The sequence below is a fragment of the Narcine bancroftii genome, chromosome 1, assembly GCF_036971445.1.
Source record: "Narcine bancroftii isolate sNarBan1 chromosome 1, sNarBan1.hap1, whole genome shotgun sequence".
NCBI classification, from domain to species: Eukaryota; Metazoa; Chordata; class Chondrichthyes; order Torpediniformes; family Narcinidae; genus Narcine; species Narcine bancroftii.
In genome coordinates, this window is record NC_091469.1 from 131857673 (window position 1) to 131882072 (window position 24400).

The 24400-nt window shown below is 41.0% G+C and overlaps 2 protein-coding genes across 15 annotated transcripts in view; one reads left to right on the top strand and one right to left on the bottom strand.

Annotated features, from left to right (window-relative positions):
• cenpu (centromere protein U) overlaps positions 1–10557 on the top strand; it is an 80625-nt gene extending 70068 nt beyond the window's left edge. For all 10 annotated transcript variants that reach the window (XM_069940015.1, XM_069940071.1, XM_069940022.1 and 7 more), the window contains 2 exons: positions 8502–8658; positions 10081–10557. In XM_069940015.1, coding sequence (XP_069796116.1) covers positions 8502–8658; positions 10081–10194 — 271 coding nt within the window. In that variant the 3' untranslated portion in view covers positions 10195–10557. The remainder of the gene's footprint in view (positions 1–8501; positions 8659–10080) is intronic.
• The window catches only part of primpol (primase and polymerase (DNA-directed)), a 42664-nt gene continuing 28809 nt past the window's right edge, over positions 10546–24400 (bottom strand). For all 5 annotated transcript variants that reach the window (XM_069939965.1, XM_069939985.1, XM_069939994.1 and 2 more), the window contains 3 exons: positions 16638–16720; positions 16493–16539; positions 10546–10937 (listed from right to left, as the gene is read on the bottom strand). In XM_069939965.1, coding sequence (XP_069796066.1) covers positions 10665–10937; positions 16493–16539; positions 16638–16720 — 403 coding nt within the window. In that variant the 3' untranslated portion in view covers positions 10546–10664. The remainder of the gene's footprint in view (positions 10938–16492; positions 16540–16637; positions 16721–24400) is intronic.

The following is a 24400-nucleotide window of genomic DNA, read 5'->3' on the forward strand; positions in this document are numbered from 1 at the left end:
CCATATACCTATCCAAAAGTCTCTTAAAAGACCCTCTAGTATCCACCTCCACTACCGTTGCCGGCAGCCCATTCCACACACTCATCACTCTGCGCTTTTTAAAAAGAAAACCTTACCCCTGACATCTCTGCTGTACCTACTCCCCAGCACCTTAAACCTGTGTCCTCTTGTGACAACCATTTCAGCCCTAGGAAAAAGCCTCTGACTATCCACACGATCAATGCCTCTCATCATCTTATACACCTCCATCAGGTCACCTCTCACCCTCCATCGCTCCAAGGAGAAAAGGCTGAGTTCACTCAATCTGTTTATATAAGGCATGCTCCTCAATCCAGGAAACATCCTTGTAAATCTCCTCTGCACATCCTTCCAGTAGTGAGGTGACCAGAACTGAGCACAGTCCTCCAGGTGGGGTCTGACCAGGGTCTTATTTAGCTGCGACATTATGTCACGGCTCCTAAATTCAATTCCATGATTAATGAAGGCCAATGCACCATATACCTGCTTAACCATGAGAGTCTTACCATTAATACTATATTTTGCCATCACATTTGACCTACCAAAATGATCCACTTCACACTTATCTGGGTTGAACTCCATCTGTCACTTCTCAGCCCAGTTTTGCATCCTGTCAATGTCCCGCTGTAATCTCTTGCGCTATCCACATTATCCATAAGTCCCCCAACCTTTGTGTCATCAGCAAACTTACTAACCCATCCCTCCTCTTCCTCATCCAGGTCATTTTAAAAAAGTCACGAAGAGTAAGAGTCTCAGAACAGGTCCTAGAGGCACATCACTGGTCACTGATCTCCATGCTGAATATGACCCGTCTACAACCACTCTGCTTTCTGTGGGCCAGCCAGTTCTGGATCCACAAAACAACGTCCCCTTGGATCCTTACTTTCTCAATAAGTCTTGGATGGGGTACCTTATCAAAGGCCTTGCTGAAATCCATATACACTACATCTACTGCTCTTCCTTCATCAATGTGTTCAGTCACATCCTCAAAACATTCAATCAGGTTCGTAAGCCGCAACCTGCCCTTGTCAAAGCTATGTTGACTATACCTCTCCAAATGTTCATAAATCCTGCCTCTCAGGATCTTCTTCAACTGACCAACCATTAAAGTAAGACTCACTGGTCTATAATTTCCTGGGCCATCTCTACTCCCTTTCTTGAATAAAGGAACAACATCTACAACCATCCAATCCTCCGGTACCTCTCCCATCCCCATTGATGATTCAAAGATCATCGCCAGAGGCTCAGCAATCTCCTCCCACAGTAGCTTGGGGTACATCTCATCCAGTCCTGGCAACTTATCCAACATGATGCTTTCCAAAAGCTCCAGCATATCCTCTCTTTTAATATCTACATGCTCAAGCTTTTCAGTCTGCTGCACGTCATCACTACAATCACCTAGTGAATACTGAAGTAAAGTATTCATTAAGTCCCTCTGCTGTTTCCTCCAGTCCAATACACACCTTCCCACTGTCACACTTGATAGGTCCTATTCTTTCACATCTTAGCCTCTTGCTCTTCACATACTTGTAGAAGGCCTTGGGTTTTTCTTCATCCTGCCTGCCAAGGGTTTTTCATGGCCCCTTCTGGGTCTCCCTATTTCCTTTTTAAGCTCTTTCCTGTTAGCCTAGATTGCTAAGATTACATAGCTCTCAACCTTTTTTAAGCTGTTCATTGGGACGTACCTATGCAAACCTCCACACAAATATCCCCTGAACGTTTGCCACATTTCTTACCTACTTTTCCCTGAGAACATCTTTCCCAATTTAAGCTTCCATTTTCTGACCTGATAGCCTCATAATTCCTCTTACTCGAATTAAACACTTTTCTAACTTGTCTGTTCTTATCTCTCGCCAATGCTATTGTAAAGGTGATAGAATTAATGATCACTATCTCCAAAATGTTCTCCCACTGAGAGATCTGACATCTGACCAGGTTTATTTCCCAATACCAAATCAAGTGCAGCCTCTCCTCTTGTAGGCTTCTCTACATACTGTGTCAAGAAATCTTCTTGAACGCACCTAACCAACTCCACCCCATCTAAACCCCTTGTTTTAGGGAGATGCCAATTGATATTTGGGAAATTAAAATCTCCCGTCATGACAACTCTGTTATTATTACACCTTTTCAGGATCTGTTTCCCTATCTGCTCCTCAATATCCTTGTTCCTATTGGGTGGCCTATAAAAAACACCAGTAAAGTTATTGGCCTCTTTGTGTTGCTAACCTCCTCCCCACAAAGACTCAATCCCTCCATGATATCTACCTTTTCTGCAGCCATGACATTAACTCTGATCAACAGTGCCACGCCCCCACCTCTTTTGCCTTCCTCCCTGTCCTTTCTGAAACATCTAAAACCCGGCACTTGAAGTAACCATTCCTATCCCTGAGTCATCCAAGTCTCTGTAATGGCCACTACATCATAGCTCCTAGTATTAATCCACGCTCTAAAGTTGTCTGCTTTGTTCACAATACTCCTTGTGTTAAAAAAACATCTCAACTGTTTGTCTGAGCGCGTCCCTTCTCTATCACTTGCCTATCTTCCCTCATACAACGTCTCCAGCTTTCTCTATTTGTGACCCAACTGCCTCTTCCCCAGTCTCTTCAGTTCAGTTCCCACCCCCGCAACAATCCTAGTTTAAACTCTCCCCAGTAGCCTTAGTAAACCGCCCTGCCAGGATATTGGTCCCCCTGGATTCAAGTGCAACCCATCCTTTTTGTACATGTCATACCTGCCCCAAAAGAGGTCCCAATGGTCCAGAAATCTGAAATCCTGGCCCCTGCTCCAATCCCTCAGCCATGCATTTATCCTCCACCTCATTCTATTCCTATACTCACTGTCACTTAGCATGTAATTCCAAGATTACTACTTTTGCGGTCCAGCTTCTCAACTTCCTTCCTAACTCCCCGTCGTCTTTTTTCAGGACTTCTTCCTTTTTCCTTCCTATATCTTTTGTACCAATATGTACCATGACCTCTGGCTGATCTTCCTGCTACTGTAGTATATCTTGGACGCGATCTGAAATGTCCCAGAACCTGGCACCTGAGAGACAAACTACCATCTGAGTTTCTTTCCTGCGTCCTGAGAATCACCTATCTGACCCCCTAACTGTAGAGTCACTACTGCCTTCCTCTTCCTTTCCCTACCTTTCTGAGCCACAGGGTAGGACTCTGTGCCAGAGGCACGGCCACTGTTGCTTCCCCCAGGTAGGATGTTCCCACCCACCAAACAGGAGTACTTATTGTCAAGGGGTACAGCCACAGGGATACTCTGTAGTAGCTGAATCTTTCCTTCCCCCTCCTGACTGTGACCCACTTGTCTGTCTCCTGTGGCCCAATGTGTCCACCAGGCTATAACTTCTTTCTATCACCTCCTGGCTCTCCATGACCAGACGAAGGTCATCGAGCTTCAATTCCAGTTCCCTTACACGGTCTCTTTGGAGCTGCAGCTCGACACACCGGGTGCAGATATGGCCGTCCGGGAGACTCCAGGACCTCCCACATCTGGCCCTGAGCATAGAACACTGGACTCGTACACATAATTTTTGTCTGCAATTAACCTACCTCACCTTGTTACTGCCCAAGCCCATTGAGCTAAAGCCCTACCTCTCTGCTACCCTATCACTCCGCTTCCTGCTCTGAATGTGGACGAGTTTGTCATTGGTGTATGAGGCAGCACCGATGTGTAGTCAGTATAGCATTAGACGAGTTGTGGAACGTTGTCTGTGCAGGTTTGTGGTGTGATGTGGATTGCTTCAAGTTCAGGTTTATTATAATCATCCAATTGTATTAGTATAATTGGATGAAACCACGTTCTTCGGTCCTTGGAGTAAAAGCATTTAAACACATATAGACACAGTACAATATTTACAACTATTTATATGCAGTACATAAATAAAAATAAAATAAAGGTATATGCTGCCAATGTCCATGAGATGCTGTGAAATTGAGCCTTATGTGATGTGGATGTTGTGGATATATCCTTAACAAAGCTATATGGGATACTGTAATGCACCTGTAAACTTTTTATTTGTAAGTAGGGGTCAGTGTGTGGACTGACACGGGGCTGTGGGGAGAGAGCAGGGCAGTGAGATCAGTGTGTGGACTGACACGGGGCTGTGGGGAGAGAGCAGGGCAGTGAGATCAGTGTGGGGACTGATACGAGGCTGTGGGGAGAAAGCAGGACAGTCGGATCAGTTCAGGTGTACAGTGTACAATTTCTCTTTTTCTAAATTCCTGCAGACTTGCTAGCGGTAACTGAATAAATATGGGTCCACAGATGTATATGTGGTTGGACATTGCCCGAACAGACATTAAGCGGAGCATACCTGTATTGTTAAATAAATAGTAGACACGGAGGGATTATTTGAGCAGTTCATCAGCCCTTCAGCAGTCTTACTGCCTGTGGGAAAATGTTTCTCAATCTGATGGTTCTTGCTCTGATACTTCTATCTCTTTCCAAAGAGAGTAGCTGGAAGATGCTCTATGCAGGTGGTAGGGGTCCTTAACGATTTTGCGAGCCTTTTGCAGACAATGATCCCTGTAAATCATGTTGATGGGGGAGAGGGGGACCCCAGTGATCCTCTAAGCTGCTCTTATGGTCCTGTGGATTGACCTCTGATCCAATGCTCTACAGCAACCGTATCACATTGTGATATAGCCAGCCAGGATGTTCTCGAAAGAGTTTCTGTAGAAAGTTAACAGGATGGTAGCTAGTAGTCCAAACGGGCTGAGGGAATTAGAGGAGAAAATTTGTAAAGAGATTGCGTATATGTGTAATAAACATAAGGTGGTAGTTGTGGGAGATTTCAACTTTCCGAACATTAACTGGGACACCAATACAGTAAGAGGACTGGATGGGGTAGAGAGTGTTGAGAAAGTTTTCTGAATCAATATGTAGAAGGGGCAGTATTGGATCTCCTATTAAGGAATGAGGTGGGTCAGGTGACAGAGGTTTATGTTGGGGAACACTTTGGGTCTAGTGATCACAATACTATTAGTTTTAGGCTAGTAATGGAAAAGAAAATAGAGGTGGGCCAAAGGTTGAAATTCTTGATTGGAAGAAAGCAAATTTCGAGGTGATGAGAAAAGATTTGGAGGGTGTGGTTTGGGATGTTATTTTCATGAAAGAATGTAGCTGATAAATGGAGGATATTCAAAGGAGAAGTTCTGAGAGTGCAGTCGGTCTGTCCCCGTGAGGATTAAAGGAAAGGTTAGAAACTGTAGGGAGCCTTGGTTTTCAAAAGATATTGGGAACGTGGTTCGGAGAAAGGGATGTGTACAACAGGTATAATCAGCAAGGAATGGATGAACTGCTTAAACTACTTCAGGATTTTACTGTAAAATCAATCTTAAGAAGGAAATTAGAAAGGCTAAAAGATATGAAGCTGCTTTGGCAGGAAAAGTAAAAACAAATCCAATGGGTTTCTATAGGTATATTAAAAGTAAAAGAATAGCGAGGGATAAAATTAGACCCCTTGAAGATGAGGGGGGTAGGCTCTGTGAGAAGCCAGAGGAGATGGGTGAAATTTTAAACAATTTTTTTTTCAGTATTCACTAAGGAAAAAAAATATTGAGCCAGTTGAAGTGAAGAAATGTGGTGTGGAGCTCAAGGATAATATAAGAATTAATGAGGAGGTAGTGATTGGCTATATTGAAAAAGATCAAGGTGGATAAATCTCCAGGTTCTGACAAAATATTCCCTAGGACCCTGAGGGAGGTTAGTGAACAAATAGTGGGGGTGTTGACAGAAATATTTAAAATGTCATTGGCCACGGGGGAAGTGCTGGAGGACTGGAGGGTGGCTCATGTTCCGCTGTTCAGAAAAGGATCCAAAAGAAAACTTAGTAATGATAGGCCTGTAAGTCTGATGTCATTGGTGGGTAAATTAATGGAAAGTGTTCTTAGAGATGATGTATACAACCATTTGGAAAGACAGGGATTGATTCGGAGTAGTCAGCATGGTTATGTCTAACAAATCTTATAGGTTTTCGAGATGGTTACTAAAAAGGTTGATGAGGGGAAGGTGGTGTTTGTTGTCTATTTGAACTTCAGTAAGGCTTTGGACAAGGTTCCCCATAAGAAGGTGGAAGCATTAAGTATTAATGATACTTTAATACTTAATGTATTAAAGTATTAAGTAGTGAAATGGATTCAACAATGGGAGATGCCAGAGAGTAGTGGTGGAAAATTGTTTGTCGAATTGGAGACCAGTGACGAGTGGAGTGCCTCAGGGATTGGTACTCGGTCCACTGCTGTTTGTCATATATATTAATTCTAGATGATAAGGTGGCAATTTGGATTAGTAAATTTGCAGATACAAAGGTTGGCAGTGTTGTGGACAGTGAGGAAGATTATCAAAGCTTACAGGGTAATATAGGACACTGAGAAGAGTGGGCTGAAAGATGGCAGATGGGATTTAATACTGATAAATGTGAGGTGCTACATTTTGGTAATACTGCTCAAAACAGGTCGTACACGTTAAATGTTAGACAATTGAGGAGTGCAGTGGAACAAAGGGATTTAGAAGTTATGGTACATAATCCTCTGAAAGTTGAATCAAAGTATAGAACACAGGAGTTGAATGTTGTGTTGAAATTGTATAAGGCATTGGTGAGGCCAATCTTGGAATATTGTGTGCAGTTATAGTCACCGAATTACTGGAAGGATATAAACAGTATAGAGAGAGTGCAAGGAGATTTACGAGAATGTTGCCGTGGTTTCAAGGTTTGAGTTACAGGGAACGGTTGAACAGGCTGAGACTTTATTCTCTAGAGCATTGAGGGGTGATTTGATAGAGGTATTCAAAATTAGAAGGGGGACGGTTAGAGTCAATGTGGGTAGGCTTTTTCCAATGAGATTCAAACAAGGGGGCATGGATTGAGAGTAAAAGGGGAAAAGTTTAAGGGAAACATAAGGGGAAATTTCTTCACGCAGAGGGTGGTGGGGGTATGGAATGAACTTCTGGCAGTGGTGGTAGAAGCAAGATCGATGTTAATATTCAAGGACGGGTTGGAGAAGTATATGGACGGGAGAGGTGTGGAGGGTTATGGGCCAAACATGGGTCAGTGGGACTCGGTGGGAGATGATGTTCAACACGGACTAGTAGGGCCGAACTGGCCTGTTTCTGTGCTGTATATGGTTATAGTGCTGCCCACCTCAGTCTTCTCAGGAAGTGCAGTGGCTGTTGCACCCATGTGGGTACCCATGGCTACCCCTTTGACTTGGAGAAAATGGAATGAGTCAAAAGAGCTTATTGAGGGTGATATAGGTTTTGCCAGCTGGAGTAAGGTAGTGGGAGAGGGGCACTGGAGTAAGGTAGTGGGAGAGGGGCACTGGAGTAAGGTAGTGGTAGAGGGTCTGTTGTTTGAGGAAGAAACCAAGATAGGGGTGGGGTAGTGAAAGTGTATAGAGATTGGATGTCCACAGTGAAGATAAGGCAGTCATGTTTGGGGGAACTAGATGTGATGGAGAGCATATGAGCTATCGCTGATGCAGGTGTTAAAGTGGACCTGAGGTTGCTTGAAACCACAAATACAGCTGTAAAAACACATTTTTAATCACTTTGCAAAGTGTAAGAGTTCTGTTACAGCATTAGGCCACGAGCAGCTTTTCTTTACCCTAAGCTTTTGCCTCGTGACTTACAAATCATTTAGTTATACATTCCAACTCCAAGGTTTCTAGAACATTCAAATAGACTGCTCCATACAAGTATATATTTCTTAGAATTCTCTTGGGATTTGTTAATCAGGGTCATGTCCCTTACCCAATAGATAATAAACTTTTACTACCTTTTTAGATAAGCTCTAGCTGATAACAAGAAAGAGGAATGCAGCCTGCTTCCCTTCCAGTCAACATTTTAAAAAAAATTGCGTTCTCATTCTCTCCTTTTATCACTCCATTATAATTTATGGCAGAATACTAGTGAGCTGGTGAAAAGCAAGTTTACTTAAGTGGTACAGAAGTGTAACTGCAAGAATAACTAATAACATGAAAATCCTTTTGCAAGCCATTGTAACCCTAACCCAATAGGATGGGGTGCAATCACGCATGCCAGCCCCAATTTTCTTTAAATTGTCTACATTTTGTTGCATTTGTACCATTAGATTAGTAAAAATTTCAGAGCTGTCTGGAATATATGTACAACATTCTTGGCTTATACCCCTAATGGGCAACAAGCACACGATATTTCCAGGTGCAATCTTGAGATGCATATTTGAAGCTCTGATTTGGAAGCTTTTGAGGCATTGCAATCTGCAAATTTTGAAAAATTAATATAGACAGCAGTGTATTTGCTGGGGATCTTTCAAGAGTTGAAGTCCCCATAAAATGATAGGGCTGGGAGTAAAGATTACTTTTATAATGCATTTTACAGTAAATGCCAATATGGAAATGTGAGATTTGATGTATAGTCAGGTACTTTCAGACCACTTGAACTGGTTGTTTTCTTTTCCAAATCGTGAAATCAATGTATTGTCTTCATAGGCAAGAAGTTGAACTAAAACGCTTGCAGAAGGAATATTCAGAATTGAGCGAAAAAAAAGCCGATTTGCAGGATGTTGCACATTTCCTGTCTGGTTTTAAACGGTTGAAGAAACAATACTATGAACATAGGAATAAAAATCCCAGTGAGAAAGAAACGGTAAGACCTGTTTGTTGTATCCATTTGTGATCCAATATGCATCTGTACAATGTGTTTAAATGCTATTTAGAACCATAGACTATTACAGCAAGAAAACAGATCCTTCCAGTCTGTGCCAAACTATTATTTTGGCCAGCCACTGACCTGCCTACAAGTCCATAGCCCTGCATACCCATGTACCTGTCCAAATTTTTCTTAAACGTGAAAATTGAGCCTACATTCACTTCACTCATTCCATACTCCCACTACTCTCCCCCTAATGTTCCCCTGAAACTTTTCTCCTTTCACCCTTAACCTGTGTGCTCTGGTTTATAACTCAGTAGAAAAAGGCTACCTACATTTACTCTGTCTATACCCCTCATAATTTTAAATACCTCTGTCAATCTCCCCTCATTCTTCTATGCTCCCAGGAATAAACTCCTAGCCTGTGTAACCTTTCCCTGTAACTCAGTTCGTAAAGTCCTGGCAACGTCCTAATAAATCTTCTCTGCAATGTTTCAATCTTGGGAGCTCCATACCTTTGCCCACAAGTAAATGCTTCAAAGTAGATTCCAAGCTGTTGGGAGTATTCTTTCTTTGACTTGGCTTCGCGGACGAAGATTTATGGAGGGGGTAAATGTCCACATCAGCTGCAGGCTCGTTTGTGGCTGACAAGTCCGATGCGGGACAGGCAGACACGGTTGCAGGGGAAAATTGGTGGGTTGGGGTTGGGTGTTGGGTTTTTCCTCTTTTGTCTTTTGTCAGTGAGGTGGGCTCTGCGGTGAATGGTGATTGGCAAACTTCCCTGTCTGCACTTAAACTGCTTTTATGAATAATTATTAGAAACAAATCTGCTTGCAAATATCCCACTAAACCCCTTGCTAGAATTGTGATGGAGGTGCATTGGCTGAAATCACCTTCTATGACTTGGTCAGACAGTTGTTTGATGAATTGGTGGACCATCGATGTCGTCCAAATACAGCACCTAAATGAATCCTGAGTGGTCACTCTTGTCCTGATTTGGAACATCAAAATGGTTTACTGTATTATTTTGGAGGATATGATAAAAATGTGGTTCTGATGTCACAAATAACCTGATGGACTTTCACAAAATGTTCCAAATTGTTAAAATTTTGGTTGATAGCTTTACAAATTGATTTAAATTCCTCATTCATCTGTGGATCAATGTTCCTAGTCTCTTGATTACCAGTGTAGCAACACAACCAGTTGCCATATAAATAAACTCAAAAGGAGAAAAAAAAAGTTTAGTCATTGAGCCAGTCTGGGGGGAAAAAAATCTGGTTTTGTCGTGGTCCCTGATTATTTCTGTTACAGTAAATTCATTTGTTTTTATTAGATTTTAAATTTTGGACATAACTTGCATTAATTCTCTCATTTGCATGAAATTATTCTGACATAGTGTTTAACATTTCCCTCTCGCAGTATGATATGGCCAGCTTTCCCGCCTTACTAGTAGAAGCACGAGGAGTTTTGGGAGCCGAGAAACAACTTCATATAATAAATACAAAATTACAGCAGGCTTTGGACAAGAAGTAAAGGCCAGTTGACAAAACAGCTAAGAAATAGCATTCTTTAAGATGAATAAACAGAACATAATGTCTTCTACCTTTGTGGCTGTAAAAACCATTTGACTGGACTGAGATCTTTATAGATAAGATAGATCTTCTAACCAAGCAAAAGTATGGAGCGTAAATCATAATTACAGGCGTGTTCTTTCTCTTGATGCTATGGATAGATTTTTTTTCTAAGTTCATGTTGTTATGGCATACCTGCAAATTTCCTCTTGTATTGATGGAATGTACTCTTGCATTTTTAAATGTTTGTATAAATTGTCTAAAGGGCATTTGACTTAGCTTTTTATACTGATGGACATTTAATATCAATAAATTACATAAATTAGTAGCCTTTATTTTATATAGTAGAAGCAGAAGAATCCTGCTGCAAAAGTATTTTAACACATGGATCTTTTATAAATGCTGACAGAAGGCAATACTACAATGAGACGTTCAAATCTCAGGCATGGTACAACCTTCTCCACTCACAGATGCCTCCAGTTCCTCCGCAGCAGCCAGTAAGTCGGTGTCTGACAGTTCCACACCACTCGGTTCCAACTGTAATTCTTCACTAATCTCAGTGTCTGCAGCAGCTTCTAACAACATTACATCATCAATGTTGTCAAATCCTGTGTCCACAAGGATGGGAGTTGGTGTTGAATATGGGGTATTTTGGCTTGCTTTGATGTTTCCATCTCCATCCATAGTAAAAACAAATTCATTCTCCTGTAAGAATTGATTTAACTTGATTACAGATAAATTAGAGTTAATATGACTGAATTTAATCAGAATCAGGTTTATTGTTAAGAACATGTATTCTGAAAGTTGTTTGCAGCAGTACAGTGCAGAACAAGGTGCAAAATTATTATAAAATTACAATTTTGTAAATAAGATCTAAAAAATACGAGTGGGGAAAAACAAGAAAAAGTCCATAAGTTCATTTTCTGTTCAGAAATCTGATAGGGGAGGGGAAGGTGTTTTTGTAACAATGAGTGTGTTGACCTGTACCTCCTTCCTCATGGAAGCAATGAGAAAAGGGCATTGCCTGGGTGGTGAGGGTCCTTGATGAGAAAAACTGCTTTCTTGAGGGACCACCTCTTAAAGATGTTGTTAATGGAGTAATGATTAATGCCCATGATGGCACTGGCTAAGTTTACAACCCTCTGTATCCTGTTCCTGTCCTGTGCATTGGCACCTCCATACCAGACAGTGATGCAAGCAGTCAGAATGTTCTCCATATGGTACACCTGTAGAAATGTGCAAGAATATTTGGAGACATACTAAATCTCTTCAAACTCCTAACGAAATATAGTCACTGTCGTGCCTTCTTCATGATTGCATGGGTCTTTGGAGATGTTGACCCCCCGCCCCCAGGAATTTGAAGTTGCTTACCCTCTCCACTACTGACCTTTCTACTCTTGACCAGATATGCACGCACAAGTCCAAATGTGATTTTATCAATATATTGTACAGTTGTAACCTGACAACCAACTCCTGGACTCACTACATCTACTGATAAAGGTAAACATGCCACCTCTGCATCCTATTTATTTGTTTTCATGGAGCAATTTACCTGTTGCCCTAGATCTCTCTTCCACAATACTCTCCAGGCCCCAACCATTTACTATGCAAGTCCTGTTCTGGTTTGACTTACCAAAATACAACACCTCATATTTATCAAAGTTAAATTTCATCTGCCATTCTTTGCCTCACTTCTCCAGTTGATCTAGATCCTGTGTAAACTTGGACAACCTTCATTACTGTACACGATGTCATTATTATGCAAATCATTAATATCAATGTCAAATAAGTGGACACAGCAGATTCCTGCAGAACACCACTGATCCCAGGCTACTAATTAGAAAAAAACCCACAATACCACCCTCTCCAATTATCAAGTCAATTTTGAATCCAATTGGCTAGCTAACCCATGTGATCTAACCTTCTAGATAAGCCTATCCCATGAAACTTTGTCCATATGCAATTCTGCAAAATCCTTTACAATGTCCTCCACCCTGCTCTCAATCCTCATGGTTACCTCTTCAAAATTGTATCTAATAAGTGAGACATGATTTCCCATGCACAAGCTACATTGATATTCCCTCATCAGTACTTTGCCTATCCAAATGCTGGTAGATCCTGTCCCTCAGAATCCTTTCCAGTAACTCCCTCTCCACAGATGTCAGGTTCACTGGCATATGGTTCCCCAGCCCAGGGTTTCCCAAACTGGGTTCCATTGAAAGGCCTAGGGGTTCCATGGAGAAGTGACAGGGAGTAACTAACGAGGTATCTGTTTTTCTTTAATTTACTTATTTTTACTATCCATAATTCAATTTGTTTCTGGGATGGCAGCAAACTGTGCACTCCTCCCAACAGAAAAAGATACCATAAGGCCTGACATCAGCAGTGCAGAATCAGGCCTGTGCATCATTTTTAACCAATGAGAATCTGAATTCTTCTGACACAAAGCCCGCGAAGCAGCTGGCCATATTGTGCCCAACGTTAAAAAGATCTACAACAGGAACAAATAATTTCAACCTGGAGAATGGTAAGTTTATTTACATTCTCACTATACTTTTTTAATATACCGGATATTGCAAAAGTGGAACACTTTTTAATTCTTTTTAACAGGCTGGCACGCTTGGCGTAGCGGTTAGCACAATGCCTTTACAGTGCCAGCATTCGGGACCAGGGTGTGAATCCTGCGCTGTCTTTGTACGTAACCAGACTTTTTCACGAGGGCAGAGGAGGTTGAACAAGAGGGCATGAGTTAAGGGTAAGGGGGCAAAACTTTAGGAGAAATATTAGAGGATGCTTTTTCACTCAGCAAGTGGTGGCAGAATGGAATGATCTTCCAAAAGAGATAGTTGTGGCAGGGTCCCTTCTATAATTTAAGAGAAGGGTGGATGTGTACATGGAGGTGAGGGGGTTGGAGGGTTATGGGCGGAGAGTGGGAGGGTTGAGCTAGTGGAGTTGTTCAAGTGACATGGCCTGTTTCTGCGCTGTAAATGGTTATATTGGTTCTCCCCGAGACTGTGTGGGTTTTCCCTTTGGGCTTCGGTGATTTTGGAATTAATCTTTTTACTTTTAAATAATTCATGTGTAAATATATAAAGTGATGAAAAAGTATTAAAAAACCCCTCTACTTTTAAATATAAATATGCCTATGTAAATATACAATGATAGTTCCAAAATCAGACTTGTTTTAAGTGTTATGGGTTATATTATGTTATATATAAATATGTCTTTAAAAAAGATAAATTCTGGGGGTTTAGTGTAGGTCACTTCACAAACAGATACACTTCACATCCTATTTAAAATGCAAGAGCTTTGCTGAAACCAGACATTCAGGCACCAGTGACTTTGTAGAGACAATGGAACTGCTTTGGAAAGAATTTCAAAAGCAGAAGGCAAATGGAAATGTCCGGCTCAAATGCTGATAAAGATCTTTCAAGGATTGGGTTTGGAGCCTTAGAAGAGGTTCTGGTTTTTACAAGCAGAGAGAGGAAAAGAACAAACAGGATTCTTCTCTGAGAGAGAGAGAGAGAGAGAGAAGTGAGTTCTACAATGGCAGTTGAGGCTGCAAAATGGCAAGCTGGTAGGCTTGTTGAAAAACCCCATTTTGAAGACGGGTTGTGAGTGCCTGTTCAAAACCCTTGTAGTCCTTACAAGAGGAAAAGACTGGTTAGAGTGTTTCTCCTGAAATAAGGAGGAAATCAGTTTGTGTGTGTTCAACGAGCAACAAATCTCTCGGAAATCAACAAGAACCTTCCTGAGCGGTAACCATTTAACTTTAAGCACTAGAGCCTGGTGAAAATTCATAAATGTTAAATTCTGTGCACAGTACAAGAATTGCCTGATACTGATGAACTTAGAGAAGTGAAAAATGAATGAAAAGCATTCCTGAGCATATACACGTGTGCTTAGAATTAGAAGGGGGTTGAGTTAAGTTAATAATAATAAGTTAAAGTTTGATCTGGTTTTTATGTTTAAAGAAAATTCAAAGCAACTTTTGTTTAAGCAACCATTGTCTTGGTTAATTTCTATTGCTGCTGGGTTTTGGGGTCCCCTGAGTTTGTAACACAACCTTTGTTTAAACATAAGGAAAATTCTTTTATTTATCTTATTATTATCATTACTTGCGGGGGGTGTTTCTCATTATTGTAATAATGAGTGAGCATTGTACTTCCGCAAACCCTAAAAGGGTTCAGTGAGCTAAAAAGTTTGGTAAACCCTGCCCGAGCCTGTCCTTGCAACCCTTCTTGAATGCAAGTACAACACTAGGCATCTTCCAGCCTTACTGTACCTTTCCTGTGGTTAATGATAATGCAAGTATGTCTGCCAGGGCCCAAGCAATTTCTTACCTGAATCACCAGTGAAAACCTTTTCACAATCTATCTGTAACATACTGAACATATTTTCCCCTATAATACCTGGATTTGGCACATCTGGATAAATGTTGATTTCATTTCACTAAATTAAAAAAAAACACATCATAAATATTATATATTATTTACAAGAAGGTTGCAAACCAAAAAATTCATCCACAAAGTTGACATGGGGAGTTCTAGATAAATCAGAAATCTGAGAGTGAAGAAAATGCCCAATTTGCAAATATCTAAAGATATGAGTATCGTGTTACGAGCCCAGAGGAGCCCAAACCCAGCAGCGATAGATATTCACCAGGACAAATGGTTACTTAAACAAAAGTTACTTTGTTTAAATCACACTATAATTTATCACTATTAACTAACCTAACAACCCCCTTCTAATTCTAAGTTCACGTGTATGTCATGTGTATGCAAGTTTAGAAAAGTTCTTTTTCACAGTCCAATCTCACTTCTCATTCCTCCAAGTTCACTGGTTGTAGGCAATTCTTATACTATGCACAGGATTTAACATTTATGTATTTCACCAGGCTTTGGTGCTTGAAAGATAAATGGTTACCACTCAGGAAGGTTCTTGTTGGTTTTCAGAGAGAGATTTGTTGTACAGTGGACACTCACAATGGATTCCTTTTTAATCAGCCACTTCAGTGTCTTGCCAAATAAACTTTCCCCTCGGGGTTTTCCAGATGATAACCTTTTTCCTTCAGGTCACCACAGATTTGACAATAGCTGGATGGGAGAAGCCAGAGAGTAGTGGTGGATGATTGCTTCTCAGACTGGAGGCCTGTGACTAGCAGTGTGGCTCAGGGATCAGTGCTGGGACCCTTGTTGTTTGTCATCTATATCAATGATGTGGATGATAATATGGTAAATTGGATCAGCAAATTTGCAGATAACACTAAGATTGGAGGTACTGTGGACAACAAGGAAGGCTTTCAAATCTTGCAGAGGAATCTGGACCAGCTGGGAAAATAGGCTGAAAAATGGCAGATGGAATTTAATGCAGAAAGTGTGAGGTGATGCATTTTGAAAGGACAAAACAAGAAAGGACGTACACAGTAAATGGTAGGGCATTGAGGAGTGCGGTAGAACAGAGGGATTTGGGAACAAAGATACATAATTCCCTGAAAGTGGTGTCACAGGTTGATCAGGTTGCAAAGAGAGTTTTGGCAAATTGGCCTTCATAAATCTAAGTATTGAGTACAGGACTTGGGATGTTATGTTAAAGTTGTTTAAGACATTGGTGAGGCCAAATTTGGAGTATTGTGTGCAGTTTTGGGCACCTAACTACAGGAAAGTTATCAATAAGATAGAAAGAGTGCAGAGAAGGTTTACTAGGAAGCTGCCCAGACTTCAGGAACAGGGAAAGGTTAAACAGGTTTGGACTTTATTCCCTGGAGCATAGAAGAATGAGGGGAGATTTGGTAGAGGTATTTAAAATTATGAGGGGGATAGACAGAGTAAATGTAGATAGGCTTTTTCCACTGAAGCAGGTGAGATATAAACCAGACGGCAAGGATTAAGAGTGAAAGGGTAAAGTTTAGGTGAACATGAGGGGATCACAGAGAGTGGTAGGGGTGTGGACCTAGCTTCCAGCTGAAGTGGTGAATGCCTCTTATGAGGAATTGGGACAGGTACATGGACTATGGACTGGGTGCAGGTCAGTGGCAATAGGCAAAAAAAATTTCAGCATAAACTAATGGTTCTACGTTACATGTTCAAATTTTGTAAGCTACAAGCAAATATGAGAACAGATTCAATCAACTATAAAAATGTGATTGAGAAAAAAAACATCAAACTGCAGTTTCATTGAAAATACATTATGAAGGGAAAATTATATTTATGTTAGACAAAGCTTTGATGCTGGGATTGGTCTATTGTTTCACTACTCACCAGATCAATGAGAAAATCCAAACAGCATTCATGAGGTAATGGGTGACCTTGAATCCAAAAGAATTCACTGTCAATTGATCTGCAGCAAACCAGCAATATTTGGTAATATATTGTTAAAATTCTTCTGAATAAGATTTATTCTTACTTTCAGACCTGAATCTTTGAGCTCTGCACATAGGGTCATAACACTTCTGATACCAGACTTCTCTCTTCAAGTCAACCACAATCCTGCAAAACATGACATTTTATAAAATATATAAATTTGTTTCCAGCCATTGAGGCAGTCAGAACTAACCCTTTTTCCTCAAAATATTGTGACAAGTGCCACTTTTAACATAGTGTCATTGATAAATTTCATTAGTTCCACATATTCAAGCTGAAGTTTATGTTGCTTGAACAATTATGCCGAAGCTGTAAGACTAGTCTAATGACACAATACATCAACAGTCAGTCATCGCTACTGCGGTTTTGAGAGTGCAGCCTCTGAATTAGATGGTTCTGTTTTGGGGTTTTTTTTGTATTACCAAAGATACTACAATACTGAATACATTTTAAAGAAGAGATTTAAGTCCATTTGAAATCAATGAGATTCCAGATTTTATTCTCCAAAATTCAATATCATTAGCCCAGATTATGCAAATTGCTGAGGTTTGTAGAAAGGAGGGACTAGAAGATTTTTTAAATCCAAGTTGAATTTTTTAGGCAGCCTTAATGGCGAAGCACAGCAATACATGGAATTATATCAGGGGTGTCAAACTCAAATTCACAGAGGGCCAAAATTAAAAACTTAGACTAAGTCGTGGGCCAAACTAAATATTTATTGAAAATTTTCAACAACATCTGCATGTTTTCTCTTCTTTCAACATATGTAATGTTAAGCTTTTTCTTATTAAAATAAATGTTTAATAATAGTTTTGGTTAAACTCTTTCCAGAAGAAGCATTAACAAATGAGAAATAAAATATAAAATAAAGTTTGCTGTAAAACCAGACTTCTTTTCATCTCCTCCACCTTCTGGAGCTTTTGCTTCTCATTCAGATCCTTATACCTGTCCTGGTGTTTCATTTCATAGTGTCGTCGTATGTTATATTCTTTAACTACAAACACGCTGGCTCCACACACAACAAACAGGTTTGTCTTTTAAAACGATGAACATATAGTTTGCCTCCCACCTGTTTTGAAAGGTCCTGTTTTCTGTCTTTGGTTTGGCCATTTTTCGTAAGGGGTTTATTACATGTGAGTTAGGCGACAGGTCGCAGATGGTAATGAAAGTAAAGAGAGGAGGTGGGGGAGATTAGCGGGCTGACGGGCCGGCGCCAACGCATTTGCAAAGCATTCTGGGATTTGTAGTATTAGCTGTGCATGCGCTATACTGGCGCGGCGGCCAGCGGGCCAGCTCTAATACATATTTGATATGAATTTGGCCCACGGGCCTGAGTATGACATGTGTGAATTATATGGAGGGATATATCGGAATAGTTGTGAAAGCCAAGAAGACCCCAAAATCTAGCAGCAATAGATATTCACCAAGACAAATGGTTACTTAAACATGTTACTTTTAATTATCTTTAAACATGAAAACAGAATCACAGTTTAACTTATCACTATTAACTAACCTAACTTAACCCCCTTCTAATTCTAAGCACACGTGTTTGTAATGTGTATGTAAGTTCAGAAAAGTTCTTTTGTTCACAATTCAATCACACTTCTCATTCCTCCAAGTTCACTGGTTGCAGGCAATTCTTATACTGTGCACAGAATTTAACATTTATACATTTCATCAGTCTTTGGTGCTTGGAAGGTAAATGGTTACCACTCAGGAAGGTTCTTGTCGGTTTTCAGAGAGATTTGTTGTACGTTGGACACCCACAACGGATTCCTTTTTAATCAGCCACTTTAGTCTCTTGCTGAAGAAACTTGCCCCCTCAGGGTTCTCTAGATATTAACCTCTTTCTTTCAGGTCACCAAAGAGTTCCTTTTTGTTTCCCTTATTTCAAGTGAAACATTAGACAGCCAGTCCTGTCCTCTTGCATGAACCACAAGGGTTTGACCAGGCTACACTAACAACTCACAAACCATCTTCCAAATGGGGTTTTCCACAAGCTTGCCAGCTTGTCCTGTTCCAGTTCCAGTTGCTGCTGCTGACTGCAAAACTGCAGAACTGATCTTGTCTCTGTCTCTCTCACTCTCTCCGAGAGAAAACCTGTTTGACTCTCTCTGCTTGCAAAACCGCATGACCCTCCTAGAACAGCAAGTTCCACTCCAGACAGAATGCGGCTCCGACAAGTTATTTCACCTGTTGCCTTTTTTGTAAACAACAATCCATTAGTGAAGTCTCTTGGGCACTCTCCAAAGCTTTTGCAATGGCTCTGAGGCCAACATGTCTAGCATGATCAGAGCTACAGTATTTTAAATAAGATCTGTTTTGAAGTGTTTGTATGTGACCTACACTAAAAAACCTGCTCCAATTTATCTCCCAAAAACTTATCTATATTCTGTCACAATGGTCAAAGATCTTCACAGGCACTTTGGATGATTTCTGTTATTATCCAAACAATAGCATTCAAGAGCAGGAAACACTAGAATTGTATGAACTGTTTAAAAGAATCAAAAAAGGATCAGCTGATGTATTACAATATATCTTCAATTATTCCTTACAGAAAGATGTAATGCCAGAGAATTGGCAGATAACTATCACAATACGAATGGTTAAGAAGGCTAGAACCTCCAGAGCAGTGGTTCTCAACCTTTATCTTTCCACTCACATATAACTATATAACAATTACAGTACGGAAACAGGCCATCTTGGCCCCTCTAGTCCCACTTATCTGCACCCTGCAATCACCCTCCAATCCCCTCACAGTTCTCCAAATTATTTGAAAGAATGTAAATTACATTAACTGCATTACTATTTTCTATTCTAGTTTAAAAAAAATATTTAGACATACAGTACGGAAACAAGCATTGCAGCCCATGAGCCTGTGCCCAATTACACCCAATTAACCCAAAGTGAAAAAGTTGGATAGGTGCATGGAAACTTTTTCTTAAATGACAAAATTAACCTTGTTGCAACCACCTCTTGCGGAAGGTCATTCCAATCAGCCACCATTCTGAGTGAAGAAGCCCCTCTTATGTTAACTTCTAAACTTTATCCCCCAACCCTTAACTCAACCCCTCATTCCAATCTCACCTATCCTCAAGGGGAAGAGCCTATTCATATCTACTATTTCTATCCCCCTCATAATTTTAAATACCTCTATCAAATCCTCCCTCAACCTTCTAATGAATAAAGAACAAGTCGAATCAATCATTCTTTGTATTCTAGATATTGCAATCCAGGCAACATTTTAGTAAATCTTATCTTATTGATATCCGTCCTATAATTTGGAGATCAGAACTGCACACAGTATTCCAAACTTGGCCTTACCAATACCTTGAATAGTCTCAACATCACTTCCCAACTCCTATATTCTATGCTTTGATTTATAAAGGCCAGCATACCAAAAGCCTTCTTTACCACTCTATCCACATAAGATTCCACTTTCAGAGAACGATGAACCGTTATTCCAAGATCTCTCTGTTGCTTTGCATTCCTCAGTGCCCTCCCCTTCACTGCATATGTCCTGTTTTGATTATTCTTCCCAAAATGAAGCACCTCACACTTATTGGTATTAAATTCCATCTCCATCCACTCTTCTAAGCAGTCCAAATCCTTCTGTAATCTCTGAAAACCATCTTCACTATCCACAACTCACCCTATTTTTGTATCATCCGTATATTTACTTACCCAATTTACCACTCCATCATCCAAATTATTAATGTAAATGACAAACAACAAGGGACCCAATGAGAGGCACACCTCTCATCACCGGCCTCCATCCTGAAAGGCAGTTTTCCACCATGACTCTCTGGCATCTACCTTCTCGCCACCACTGAACCTATCTGACTATCTCAACATTAATACCTAGCGCCTGAATCTTTCTTACCAACCTTCCATGTAGAACCTGAGCAAAGGTCTTACTGAAATCCATATAGACTACTACCCTACCCTCATAAATCTTCCTCGTCATCTCAAAAAATTCAACAAGATTTGTCAAACATGACCATACCCGCACAAACCCATGTTGGGTCTCTCTGTTCAGTCTCTACCTCTCTAGATACCACTGTTTTAATCATACCTAATTTTCTCGTTATGTCCACGGTTTCATAACGCCAAAGGAAATGGGCCAATGACCATTTTTCTCAAGCAAAGTATTTCAGTAACAATTGAGTCTACAGCAATGATTCTCAACCTTCCCTTCCCACTCACATACCACGTTAACCAATCCCTTACTAGGCATAGAGCACTTATAGCATAGGGATTACTTAACGTGGTGTGTGAGTGGCAAGGAAAACATTGAGAACCACTGCTCCAAAGGATTATAAACCACTCATCTTAATGTCAATTGTAAGATTTAAAAATGGAATCCTTCTTCCTAAACAGAAAAGTTTAACACGAGTCAGCAAAGATCTTAAAAAGGAAAGTTTTAAAAAAAATATTTAGAAATACAGTACGGAAACAGGCATTTCAGCCCATGAGCCCGTGCTGCCCCAATTACACCCAATTAACTTACAACCCCCGTATGTTTTGAATGGTGGGAGGAAACAGGAGCACCCAGAAGAAACCCACACAGACGGGGGAAGAATTTATACAGACAGCACCGGATTTGAACCCCCATTGCTGGTGGTGTAACAGCATTACACTAATTGCTATACTAACCACGCCATCTTGCTTGACCGATGCTAATTTTTTTGGAGCAGGTAACAGAGAATAGAAAATAGTAATGCAGTTAATGTAATTTACAGTCTTTCAAATAGCCATTCTAATGCTACCCAATAAGGTTGGAGAACGTGGATTCCCAAGAAGCAGAATGAATAGAAAATAAACAAGCTGCAGAGTTTCAAAATCAGCCGATCATGCAGCATCTATGTAAAGAAGCAGAATTGATATCTCATCTCAATGACCCTGCAAAAGAAAAGAGAAAGTAAAGAAAACAGGTCAATTGGTAAGGACAGTAAAATGAATTACAGACTGGGTTCAGGATGGATAACAGAGAATGTGGTAAAGAGAAGGTCCTTGCAGAGGAGGATAATGGATTCATAATTTACATTCATATTTTAGACTATGGAATCAAATTCTTGTTCCTTCTTTCTATGGTTGTGGGTCATAACTGTTTCTGAGCAATTTATGCTATTCAATAATGTTTCTGACTATCCATTCCATGGATGATGATGGTTCCTTTCAGTCAATTTGTAGGGTTTGAGAGGATACCCCACTCCTCAGAAACGAACAGCATGTGCATGAATGAATTTTAGGTGAGTAGGGGTTTGCACAGGTCTAAACTCACCTTTTTGGCAACCTCTCCCGTATCCAGTGGCATGGTGAAGTCCAAGATGGCTGTCGGGGGAGGGGGGGTGCAGTGAACGGTCAGACCAAGCTTCAATGCAAGGATGTTCTTACCACGGTTCACGGCATGCATTTTCTAGATAGCTGTTGACCCTACGAGAGGGTTCGTCCGCTCTTTGACAGGTCATTTTTCACCCTGCAGGATGTCTAGCCACCCTCTGCACCAGGCAAGCCTAGAGGGGGTGCAGGTTTGGTCACCGACCACCTGTCCATGTGACAGGTAGTACTGGATTACATGGTACCAGTCGCACTCAGATGAATGACCTGACCAATGTAACGTAAAGATTAGTTAATAATCCAAAATTAAAATGATCATTTATAAAGGATTGAGGATGTATAAAATTTCCAGTACCCAACCCAACTCTTGTGGCTTGCAAACAAAATCAACATTCACCTGGTTCTCTAGGATCCCTGGCCACTACATTTGTTTCGGCAACTTTTAAAACTTGGAACTCAACTTATAAGCATAAGCACGTTTATTTATAAAAGGAACAATGGCTGATGGATGGAGCTGAAGACTCTACAATTTTCTAAGAAAGCCAACTGACCTGAACCTGACATATAATTAATCTCTGCTGGGCTGGGTCAGATCTAATCCAGTGCAAACACTAATTAGACTATAGCTTGACTATGTCATCAAAAGACCATAAAATATTGGAGCAGAAGTAGGCTTTTCAGCTCCATTTCCCTGCCTTCTCCCCATAACCCTCGATACCCTGACTATTCAGATACCTGTCAGACTCTTCCTTAAATACACCCAATGATTTGACCTCCACAATCTCTTGAGGTTGCAAATTCCTGGGGTTCAGCACTTTCTAGCTAAAGAAATTACTCTGTTCTAAATGGGTGCCCTTCCATCCTGAAGTTGTGCCCTCTTGTCCTCGACTTCCCATCATGGGAAACAATTTTGCCACATCTACTCTGACCAGGCCTTTCAACATTTGAAGAGTTTCTATGAGGTTCCCCCACCCCCCACCCATTCTTTTGAACTCCAAGAGCCGTCAAATGTTCCTCATAAGCTAACCCTTCATTCCAGAAATTGTTCTTTTGAATGTTCTCTGAACTCTCCAATGTCCTGTACAAAAACTGTACCGATACTCTAAGTGAAGCCTTACTGTTACTTCTTAAAGCCTCAACATCATATCCCTGGCTCTTATATACTATTTCACTAGAAATGAATGCTGACCTTCCATTCAAATTCTTCACGACCAACTCAACCTGGCTGGATAAATTAGCAAAGGCAGTTTGAAGGGATCGGGTGGGGGGGGGGGGGGGGGGAGGGAGAGAAACAGCAGCACTACAGGACTGCTTTGAGGCCACAGATTGGAGCTGTTTCAGAAAGGTGACCAACTACAACCGCAGTGTAAACATTGACGAGTACACGAGCTCAGTGACTGGCTACTTAGCAATTGCATCAAGGATGTCAGAGATCAAATGCTACACAGACAGGGCTAACCAGAAACCATGGTTGGTCGCAGAGGTCCGTGCACTTCTCAGAGCTCAAAATGCAGCATTCAGAACAGGAATTAAGTTGACACTGAGGTCATCTAAAGCTGAACTCTCCTGTGTAATCCATAAGGCAAAGCATGGATACCCACAGAGGATCCATTGGCGACTGTGCGATACCTATGACATGAGGTACATGTGGCAAGGGATCAAGACCATAACGCTCAAAAGACCACTTCTGGACAGACTGAAAATCTTCTATGTACAGTTGGACAAGAAAAACAGGCTGATGCCAAAGAAAGCTCCTTCTCTCCCTGAAGAACAGGCCCTTGGGTGGGAACGGCCAAGGTGAGGAAAATACTATCCAGAGTGAACCCACATAAGGCAGCGGGACCTGACGAGGTACCTGGCTGGGTACTGAAGGATATCTTCAACATGTCATTGCTGCAGTCCATTGTCCCCATGCATTTCAAGGCAGCAACCATTATTCTGGTATCAAAGAGAAAGGAAGGAATATCTTGTGAAATGGTGCATGAATAACAACCCGAGTCTCAACATGAACAAGACAAAGGAGATAATTGCGACTTATGGAGGACCAGGCATGACCACCCTCCACTACACATTAATAACTCAATAGTGGAGAGCACCAAGTTCCTCCGAATCCAGTTAAGAAGTAACATCCTGGACACATAACATCTCCTCACTTGTCAGGAAGGTGCAACAGTGACTGCCCAGGCTGCCAGTCACCTTTCTGTCAAATTTCTACAGGAACTCGACTGAGAGAATCTTGGCCAGCGGCATCAGAGTATGGAGCAGACGTCAATCCACAGAGAGGATTACTTGGATTCCACCCCCCACCCCCCCGCACAATCAATGGGATTTACCAGGATCATTGTTTAAAGAGGGCTTCAAAATCAGGGAGGATCCCTACCACCTCATAAGCAGCATCTTCCAGCTACTCTCGTCGGGAGAAAGATACAGAAAGTATCAGAGCTAGAACAACTTCTTCCCACGGGC